Genomic DNA, 11,479 nt, shown 5'->3' on the forward strand with positions numbered 1-11,479 from the left:
GGCGCGGGGCTAGAAGGAACTGCCATCTTCTGTCCTGAGGCGCCTCTGTGACCGGGTTGGTACCCTTGCTCCCGTCCCGACGTCACACCATGGGCCCTTCCACTCACAAGTCCCTTCTGCCCTGCAGGACTGTGCCTACGTTTTCTTACGCAGGGATGCTCACCGCACTCCACTCCAGCAGCCCTATGAGAGCCCCTTCAAGGTGCTGCAGCACAGCCCTACCACTTTCGTGCTGGACATGGGGGGTCGGCGTGAGCCAGTGCGGGTTGCTCAGCCTCAGCCTCGGCCTAAGGCAAGCCTCCGGATCCTCGCCCTCCACCTGGGCCTGCGTTGGTTCCTCCGCAGGTTGGGGTGCACACCCGGGTTGGGCGGCTCGTGCGTCTCCCTGTCCGTTTTCTGCCTCCGGTTCTGGGGCGGTGAGGGAGGTCCCGTGGCGGTCCCTGGGGGATTGGGCCACTCCCTGGGTCGAACCTCTCGGCACCAGATGGACAGGTCGGGGGGGATGGCCTTAAGCTACAGGGTTTCTGGAAGGGGCAGAGATCCTCTGCAACCGCACGAGATGCAACACCAGGACTGCAGCATAAGGGTCGGGGGCCGCGACGACGGCCTGGACAGTCGGGCTGGGCGGGGTGGCGGCCGGTGGAGCGGCGGGCTCATTGCTGCTGGCGGAGGGTCGAAGGCCGTTACCGCGGACATCGGGGACTAGTGAAAAGGCCCAGAGGAAATCTGCGCCCAGGATCGCCTGACCGACTTCCGCGATGATGAATGGCTATTCGTACGTGCGGGTGCCGAAAGCCAGGGACATTGTCCGCGTACCGTACGTGCGGATGGGGCTGCCGTTAACCGCGATGAGGGTAGGCCCTTTCTTACCCGATCACGTTTCGAGGTCGGTCGGCGGCACGATGCTGACTATGGCTCCCGTGTCAACCAAAAATTCCGTGTCCGTGAATCGATCTCGGACGAAGAGGCGTCGGTTCTGGCCAATTGCAACCACCCCTATGTACGATCGGCCAAGGCATTTCTCGAGAAGGTGCAAGGTGAGCGGCAGTTGCGGGCTTCTCCAACCCATCGTAGATGGTAATAACACCAGCCGCACTTGTGCGGATCCTTTTGGCGGGCTTTTGGAGAAATGGCGGGAGACGCGGCGCCATCTTGATGCCGCTGCGGCCCGCCCGCTGATGCCGAGACCTTGTTGATCGAACTGTTTCTTTTTGATTTGGATGCCATGAGCGCATCAGCTTTCTCTGCATATGCCATGGGGTCCTTAAAAGAACAATCCGTGAGCATGAGCTTGACATCCTCGGGAAGCTGCTCTCTGAAAGCCTGCTCGAACATGAGGCAATCCTTGTGTTCACCTGCTAGCGCCAACATTTCAGCCATGAGGGCGGACGGCAGCCGATCTCCGAGATCCGGTAGGTGCATAAGCCTCTTAGCTCGGTCATGCCTACTGTAAGTTCCGTAAGTTGTGCGGTTATTTATGTGTGTGGTTTTCACCCACCCACACACACACGATAGCGCAACAATTTTAGGACCACCTTACTCACCTTTGTCCTAGGGACACATTTATCCAAGTTTCATTAAAATAGGTCTTTTTTTTAAAAGTCAGAGAGATTTTAAAGTTTAAAAATGACCTTATTAAACCGATGCCTTGCCATGTTCAGCGTATGACATCACATTGGGACCTGCCCGAGTGACGGCCAATGAGGGAGGGGGTTTCACGATGACCATCGGGGCGGAACCCTCCAGAGTGATGGAATGATGGGGGGGTTCTGTGGGCTGACATGCTGCCACTAACTCACCCACTCCATCCCCCCTGAACCCCCCTCCTCCCCTCCTCCCCCCACTCACCCACTCTTTCCCCCCTCAACCCCCCTCCTCCCTTACCACCCCTCACCCACTCTGGCCCCCATCAACCCCCCCTTATCCCTAATACCCCCCCCCCCTACCCACTCATCCACTACACCCAGGATCAAAGCAAAAACTGTTCTCCATATTCCACAAATAATATATAGGCATAGCCTGAGCACGTGCAAGTGCTCATAACCATGCCTCTGATCTGAAGAAAGTGAGTTGAAAGAAACGTTTAATGTGAGGATGGAATTTGCCAGGCCTATGAATGTGCTGGTCGAGGGGAGCTCTTTGTGCCCCTCAAACACTGTAGATGTGAGTGGAGGTGTAGAAGAATTGCAGGTCCATGGCAAAGATGAATCACTTGGGACTAGGGAATTTGAAACTTTAAAATAGGGGAGGGCATCCGATGTAAGGGTAAAAAGATTGGACCGGAGGAGAGAGAATGGAGCCAAGGCAGCAAGAAATAAGTTTGGCAGGACAAGACAAGGCTGAAGCAATGGGTCTGCCTGGGCAGTCCTGTAGAAGGGATACTTAAGACTGAATCTGGTAGATATGAAAACATTGTTAGTAAAGATAATGATTTGCTTGACGGAGTAAATGGAAACAAATCATGTCCTGCTTATATAGATGTATGTTTTATGAATAAAGTTTATTTTTGGAAATACTGATTGGCTATCTCAATGCTTTGACTGTTTGGCAGTACCCTGAATGTCTGTCCTCGCTGTCCTTATTAATATTTACTCGTATAGATAGAACATAGAACAGTTCACCACAAGAAAATATCCTTTAACCCACAATGTTTATGTCGATCATGATGCCAAGCCCACTCCTATCTGCCTGCACATAATCTGTATCCCTCCATACCCTGCATATCCATATGGCTGGCCAAATTACACTTGAACATTATTAAAATGCATCATCTGGTTATTATCATGTTGCTGTTTTTGTGAACTAGGTGTGCTCCAGTGGACCGCTGTACTTCCTACATATCAATTGAAACTACACTTCTAAAGTTCTTCATGTCTATAAAGTATATAAATGTAATCTTTTTGGGTATGTTATTTAATAAATAAAATGTTAAAAAACCTTTTCTTCAGATTGTGCCTGATATATATCTACTGAAATCATTTTGTTCCCACCCCAAATTATTAATATGGCTGGATAATTAGCTGAAAGTGTCCTTGAGTAAACTGATGTGTGATGGTACAGAAAAGTGAAAACGAAAACACAGAACACAAATCTTCAAGATCTTCCATTCTCTTCTCCCTTGATCCAAGAATTTTGCTTTAATTGTAAATGATTTAGAAAAGTAAGGAGTAGACTTTTAAGTAATAAAGATATAAAACTTATCAAAGCGGATCACTGGTTGTGAAAACTACACGTTGTGAACAATTGTTGCACAAATAATTGAATAAACTTCAAATGATATGAAGCAGCTCTTTATTAAGTTATTTAAATGATGGAAATCAGGCACAATAATACTGCAGTGAAATCAATATTTTTTTAATTATCATTCAAAATTATTGTTTTAAATATTTCACATCAGAAAACGAGATTATTCATCACTGACTTTTTGAAAAAATGTTTAAAAATATGTACCCAGAAATGTGAATTATTAAAACCCCAATTACCTTTTCCGTAACAAACAAAAATCAATTTTAAAGTTTGCCTGGTTTGAAAGAGTAAACTGCTCTGTTAAATGTTAGGCAGTTCTTAAGGCAAATACTTATTGTTAATTAATCACAATTTAGCCAGCTGGATGTTTTCAAAACACGGATAACTTGTTTATTTCTGTAGTCATATTCATATTGTATTGGTCCATTTGATAAATAGAGGAAGCCTAGACAAAAAAGGAAAAAACTTTGAATGAATACAGCATTAAATAATCAAACATAAATGCAAATCACATAAATGCGTTGGTAAGTTTTGAATATTTCGCCCATCCACTATTTTCATTCCATACCAGAGTTTTCAAATGCTGAATCTACTTTATTCCCTATTCCAGGAAAGTCATCATTTATTCTTCTTGGGTAGCCTCTTCCCATTCGTCCTCTCCTCAGATTATAACTAAACAAAAAGAGAATAAATGCAGTTATTTCAAGTGGTTGTCAAAGTCAAGGTGTCTTGCAAGCATGTTGTAGAAATTGGCACTACTTACATAATATATACAATATACATTTCTGCATCCTCTTAAAGAGTCAGAGAGACCTATTAATGTAGATAGTTCCATTGCATTTTGTTTTAAAATTTAGAGTTCTTAGACTGATGGGATTCTGAAAATATTTTTTTTAATTTCACAGTGAAACACTGTAAAATAATACTGCTACATACCTCCAATACTTATCTCCAATAAAGAATAATGCTTTATTTCTCTCCTTGATATACAGGGCAGCATCAAGATGTGTAACAGATCTTGGAAATCCAATCCGTTGGATGCTCCTTGGGAACTGTGATAAAAGTCTGTTTCCTCTAATTAACCAGTACTGTGATCCTGTTAAATATTAACAGTAGTTTAGTTAAGACATGGGATTAAAGTCAAAGATTGCTCAAAAATTAAGAATTGTGGATTTGCAGTTTTCTATTACCAACTTCATTTTAATTATCCAAAAACTCAGGGGAGGCAAACTTCACTTCAATTGATTAAATACAAAGTGTTAATATTTTGTCCATAATTTGTATAGACCATGGTCTGCCATAGGAATGCCTCATAATATGATTTTTAATTGTGTCAAGGGATATTGACTTAGTGCAGGGAAGTGGTATTGAGATTGAAGATTAGAGATGATTTTAATGACTGGCAGAGCAGACATATAAACGAACGCCCCACTTTTGCTTATATTTCTTAAATTCTGATATTGTTAGTGGACTGTCAAAAGATGACCCCAGACTTGCCTCTCTCCCTTTTCCAAAAGCACTTCAAACCATTAAGTGTTCCACTATACAAAGTGAAAGGAAAATCGTCCATGCGCAGTCGTTAGTTGCCAACTCATAGAAACATAGACAATAGGTGCAGGAGGAGGCCATTCGGCCCTTTGAGCCAGCACCGCCATTCATTGTGATCATGGCTGATCATCCACAATCAGTAACCTATGCCCAACTTCCCCCTACATCCCTTGGTTCCACTAGCCCCCAGAACTTTATCTAACTCTCTCTTAAATTCATCCAGTGATTTGGCCTCCACTGTGGCAGAGAATTGCACAAATTCACAATTCTCTGAGTGAAAAAGTTCCTTCTCACCTCAGTTTTAAATGGCCTCCCCTTTATCCTAAGACTGTGTCCCTTGGTTCTGGACTCCCCCAACATTGGGAACATTTTTCCTGTATCTAGCTTGTCCAGTCCTTTTATAATTTTATATGTCTCTATAAGATCCCCTCTCATCCTTCTGTATTTATGCGCGTTCCCTTTTACAATAATCGAAAACTCACGCACCTTTGAAGAGAACGACAAAATTTCTATCCTTTATTTCAACCGCAGCATCAACTGACTGAATGTTTGGAAAAATATTCTTGATTTGATTTGATGTCACATCTGGGCGCGAAGGCTGTTTTTGCCACACAGCTCTAAACAAGAGAAGGTTGCTTTGATCATTTAGGCATTATTCTTATTCTAGAGTAAAGAGTAATTGAATGTACAAAACTTTTTATCAGCCATGAAAGTAAAGCAATTTCATCAATATTTGAATAAAAGGGTTGCTGTATTTTATTAACCTATCTTTCCTTACCAGATGGAATTAAACTGTTCAATTCACTGAATCTACATCAACTCATAATTCCACCCCTCCAATTATTTCCCTGACATTATGATTAAACTCCTGCCGTGCCACTGTGCCATCCTTTTTGTATTAATGTGGATATAAGTCTTCAATTGTAGGTTTTCATTATAGACAATAGACAATAGGTGCAGGAGGAGGCCATTCGGCCCTTCGAGCCAGCACCGCCATTCAATGTGATCATGGCTGATCATTCTTAATCAGTACCCCGTTCCTGCCTTCTCCCCATACCCCCTGACTCCGCTATCCTTAAGAGCTCTATCTAGTATAGCATCTTGATTAAAAAAATCTAACATATACTGTACATTAGACTTCCTATGATGCAAAATAACGTTTTCTGTACTTTTTTTTACTGTTACTATCTTTGAAAATCAAACGCCACATTTGCAATAAATGAAAGATCTTTGGGCTTTCATCGTTGCTTGGCTCCCTGCATTCATCCCTGCTAATCATTACAGCAACCTGTGAGATCATGCCACCAGAATTAGAAATAACAAAAAGTATTCCTAATCTTCTTCCATGAGTTACTCATGTTGGCTTGCCAGCAATTCCAATGGTCGCAGTCGAGGTTAGACATGCAATATAAAATGCTACCCGTTCCTTCTAGCATATAGTGAGATAATATTTCAGAATATACTAATCCACTAATGTGGCGGGATTGCTACGTTTGAAAATATCTGCAATGGAATACATAGCATAAAATAGAAACAAAAATGTCGTCCATACCCCTCTTTAAAGAACCAGAGTTCACCACGTACACTGGTAATAGCATCAAATGACATTTGGGGATCGCATCTATCGGAAGGTTTGGTCGGTTTTGGCTGTGGTGGTGTTGGTATTGGTTCTTCACGAGCTCCTAAAATACAGAAAATATATTGTTCATGTTAAGGTGGTAGATTAGCAGCAAGAATTGATCTTAAATTGAATGATGTCACCTTAATGGTGAAAGCAACAATATAATGCTAACTTCTCCATTTTGTAACCAGAAAACATTGTTGCAAATTTTAAAGGACAGGGAAAATAGCAGTAGGCCAATGGGCTGTTTAGACTCCAAATACTGTAAAATTCAATGAATGATTGTATTCTGCAAAGTTCATCACTCAGGGCAACATTTTAACTTCGTTTAAATTCTGGTGATCGAAGTAAATGGTTTCGAAATGGTAATCTACACTGACACTTTTAGAAAGAAATGTATATGTCGTTCAAATTGAATCGCCAGCATTCACTGAGGAAGGGCTGCATTTTACATGGTTCGTTCAGAATTCTGAGCAACTTTGGGATTTTGTGTCTGGGTCTGAAATATCTGTAATGATAACGTGTTAATAATCTGACTGATGGTAGGACCAAGTTACCATTTTACCAGGAAAGGACGTATGTCCAGAACCCAATCGATAGCAAGATTTCATCCGAAATGGCAGATGCAATAACAACATTTAAAAGACATTTAGAAAGGTGCATGTGAAGTTCTCTAAGTAATTCATTTTAATCTGGATTTTGGTTTTCTGAAGACTTTGTGCTCTTCCCCAATAAGTGAAGCACGGAAACATTTTAAGGATTACGAACAGTAAACTTTTTTAATATTTTCAGTGTACCATACAAGGCCTGGATTCGTCTGACATCGTCGGCTGGGAGGCGATACCCATTGTTATTGACGAACGAATAGTTGGGGAACATAAGAGCAGATCTATCGTTTGAGTGCTCCAGTCCGAGTGAATGGCCAAATTCATGAGCCGCAACAAGGAACAAGTTGATTCCTGTTAAGGTGAGTAACACAATTGGGTTTAACTTCTAACATTTCACCATAATTGACATTATAAAATATTTTATTCCACAACTTCTTCATTTTTTATGTCATTAAATGAAATATGGGGTCACGGGTTTTTTTAGAAAGCTAGTTAAATCTTTCGAGTTTGTAACTTATTTACCGGCTCTGGACAACGTCCACCTTTTAGCTTCATTAAAGTGAGCGTCGCCACCGAGGCCCGATCCAGGGAAAAACGCATGAGCCAGAATCTCACTTCGGCCATCGAACAGGGAACCGTCCCCGTGACCTGGGAACAGAGAACGTGGAACAGAAGTCACACACACACAGTACATGTCCACCATGGCAAAAATGGCCAGGAATTGTTGAATGGCTGAACTCACGGCCTCCTGCGAACAATATCATGATATCAGCTTCTCCTGCGTTCAGTCTGACAAAGGTCAGAGGAGTAACATCGCTCCAGACTTTAAAGGCCAGGACAATAGCGGTGTCTATCTCTCGTCTGTTCAGATCTGGCGCGTAATTTACGATTCTGTCAGACAAGAAGGAAGCGAGCACATGGATCACTTTTAATTGGATTCCTCTTTATAACGAAAGACCAACGTTCCCGCCGCCTCAGCGAATGCATGCATGTACCTGTAGGTGATTCTCCTCTGCGGCCACCGAGAACCTCTGAGCTGCCTCGAGTCTGAGACCCCACAACGTTCTTTCTTCATCTCTTCCATAGTGTCGCGGTTCAATCTCCCAGTCACTTGCAGACCAAAGAAATGTTGCATTTCTCTAATCTTATAATGAAGTCCGAAATCGGGCGTTCTCCATCTGGATTCGGTCATGTTGTAAAATCGTTTGAGGTAATTCTGGATCAACGAAAGAAACACAACTTACAACAGGTAAAGTTTATAATGTATACATATTGTTGCCTGTACGACGGTACCTTCAACGCCCGGAGGAAATTACGTTTGTCATTGCGCTGCTTTATATTTGAAATTGATTATTGGTTTTATACACTGAACATAAACATTGGTTTAGTATATATCTCTGATTATACCCGGCATTGATCCCAGTCGTTTTCGTTCAATAGTTCTGTATCGGAGTTGGGGGGTGCACTTAAACTAAGCGCAAGACGAAGTAACACAATTACAACGGGGATCTTGAAGCACTTCATCTTCAGGATCTCGGAGTCTTGAAATGAACTGAGTCTTTCTGTCCTGACTGAGTTTTATAGGGATGATTAGGTGTCTTACATTATTGTACCATTGCCCAATGTGCAGGGTATGAGCAATATTTTTGTTTCGTTGCTTGTGGTTTGGTCACCGACATACCCGTTATCTTGCAGCTGGAGGCGTTATAACTCTGCACCTTCATTTCGATGTTGTAACTTTGAAGGCACGGGATGTGTGACCAATAACAGAAGTGGGAAGCATGGAATGAATGCTTCACTCGCAGTATTATATTTAGAGATAGGGAAGAGTTCATTTTTTAGTTTAATATGTATCTCAGAGAGTTGGCAATTTAGGAAAGTTGGCAGTTTCAATCAAATTGGAAATATGTTTAAGAATATGCACTATTTTTTAAAGTGGAATACATTCTTTCAGATATCATGTTCTACCAAAAGTTTATGTGTGTCCATTTTATATTCGAGTAGTGACATTGCCCAATGATCCTTTCATTCAAAATAATACTTCCCATCCTCTAAAATGCCGGTCAATTAAAAATGACGAGGTTCTTTGGTATCAAAAATGCCTCAACTAAAAGCTTTGAAAGTAATTTGTTGCCAGATAGGTGTAGCTACATATAGCAGAAATTAGAACTCCCTCAATAGAAATGAAGTAAATGCAGGAAAATTCAGGCCCTGATATTTTTTCATCCATTTCAATACTTGTGAAAAGATGTTTTGAACCATGCATCTGGGTCCACTGGTGAGCCAAATAAAACTCTAAAACGAAAGAAAAGAAAAACACTACAAATTTGAAATAAAAAGAAAGCCTTTGGTAAGGTTCCACACGGGAGATTGTTGAGCAAAATTAGAGCACATGGTTTTGGGGGTAGAGTGTTGACATGGATAGAGAATCGGTTGACAGACAGGAAGCAAAGAGTAGGAGTAAACGGGTCCTTTTCAGAATGGCAGGCAGTGGCGAATGGTGTGCCGCAAGGCTCGGTGCTGGGGCCGTAACCATTTACCATATATATTAATGATTTGGATGAAGGAATTAGAAGTAAAACTAGCAAGTTTGCAGATGGCACAAAGCTGGGTGGCAGTGTGAACTGCGAAGAGGATGTTAGGAGTTTGCAGGGTGACTTGGACAGGTTGAGTGAGTGGGCAGATGCATGGCAGATGCAGTATAATATAGATAAATGTGAGGTTATCCACTTTGGCGGCAAAAACAAGGAGGCAGATTATTATCTCAATGGTGTCAGGTTAGGTAAGGGGGAAGTGCAGCGTGACCTGGTGTCCTTGTACACTAGTCACTGAAAGTTGGCGTGCAGGTACAACAGGCAGTTCTTCTTTCCTTCTTTCTTTTCTTTCTTTTCTTCTCCTTTTTCCACTTTTTTCTAACTGGGGGGTGGGGGGGAGGGTTGTGGGTGGGGAGATAATACAGAACAATACATGTATAATCGAATTTATCATGTATAAAAAAAAAGACTGAGGGGAAGAACCTTAATCCAGCTCTGCCCCATTTCTCCCATTAACTTAGTCAATTTGGTCTTGAGTGTCCCATTTGCCCTTTCGACGATACCAGAATCCTGCGGATGGTGAACACAGTGAAATTGGTGCTTGATTTTAAAATGCTGGCATATTTCCTTATTAACAGTGGCTATAAAGTGAGGACCATTGTCGGAGCTGATAGTGATTGGCAAACCAAAGCGGGGTATAATTTCTTTTAGCAGCAACGTAACATTTGTTTCTGCTGTGTTATTTGTAGTAGACAAGGCTTCAATCCATCTACTAAATAAATCAACAATTACTAAACAATATTTATAACACTGTGCACGTGGCATTTCAATAAAAATCTATCTGTATGCATTCAAAAGGGCGGGATGGCATTGGAGTGACTCCCTTTGGACCTTTTCTTGCCTTACCAGGATTGCTCCTCTGGCATATCCCACTCAGAGGCCTGCTTGAATGCCTTTTGCCGAATTTTCGGGTGCCACCCTGTTTCTTTGGTCATCCTTACCATTCCCTCCTTTCCAGCATGAGTAAGGGAGAGTATGCAAGTTAACAGTCGAGGTAAAAATGCATCAGGTACACAAACTTGTCCAAGAGGGGTGAGCCAATCACTGGCACAGCCCTCTTGTTTCCAAAGATCTTTTTGAGCGGCAGAGGCGTCTCCCTGCATTAACTTAACTTCACCCATGTCTGGCAGAACCGTTCTGTTTGTCAAAACCCTTTGTTCAGAGGGGACAATATTAAGGGAGTAGGAGGCCAACATGCGGGCAGTGGCGTCGACGGGGGCATTTCCTTTAGAAACCTCATCTGAGCCTCCCGTGTGTGTATTACATTTAATAATGGCTAATCGATACGGGAGAGTTAGAGTCTGTAACAAATTGGTCACATAAAGGGAGTTTTTAATCGGAGTGCCGGAAGACATTAAAAAGCCTCTATGCTGCCAGAGGGCTCCAAAATCGTGGGCAATGCTGAAGGCATAATGAGAATCGGTATAGATATTAAGTGTCTTTTGTTGGCCCAGAATGCATGCCCTGGTGAGAGCATAAAGTTCTGCCTGCTGGGCGGAGAGAGCGTTTTGGAACCGGCCTTCTTCTATTCTTCTATTCTATTCTATCCAATTCTTCTTCTATTATGGCCCCGTTATCTGCGTAGTCCGAGGTTCGGTGTCCATTTTCGGCAATCAGTGACGATGCATCCACAAACCAATTGCAGTCTTTCTGTTTGAGAGGAATATCCTGTAAGGATTATCCTGTCGGACTGTGGTTAACAGTTCATTTGCCAATGCACAGTCATGAAGTGGTTCTTCGTGATGTTCGGGTGGTTCTGTAAGAAATGCTGAAGGATTAATGGTGGTGCAATGATAGAAGGTAAGGTACGGGTTGCTCAGGAGGGTAACTTCATAGCGGCCTAATCAGGCTTAAGTCAAATA

General features: G+C 42.5%; 1 protein-coding gene across 1 annotated transcript; it reads right to left on the reverse strand.

Moving 5' to 3' along the window:
- Positions 1-3,478: 3,478 nt before the first annotated feature.
- Positions 3,479-8,547, reverse strand: LOC144595361 (collagenase 3-like). Its single transcript, XM_078402788.1, has 10 exons — positions 8,431-8,547; positions 8,019-8,239; positions 7,766-7,914; positions 7,546-7,671; positions 7,213-7,374; positions 6,347-6,476; positions 5,281-5,411; positions 4,183-4,342; positions 3,815-3,918; positions 3,479-3,691 (listed from the first exon to the last, which is right to left on the reverse strand). Exons 1-10 carry the CDS (start codon positions 8,545-8,547, stop codon positions 3,588-3,590), a joined length of 1,404 nt encoding a protein of 467 aa, XP_078258914.1. The 3' UTR covers positions 3,479-3,587.
- Positions 8,548-11,479: the final 2,932 nt, after the last annotated feature.

This window comes from Rhinoraja longicauda, chromosome 7 (assembly GCF_053455715.1).
Source record: "Rhinoraja longicauda isolate Sanriku21f chromosome 7, sRhiLon1.1, whole genome shotgun sequence".
Taxonomy (NCBI): Eukaryota; Metazoa; Chordata; class Chondrichthyes; order Rajiformes; family Arhynchobatidae; genus Rhinoraja; species Rhinoraja longicauda.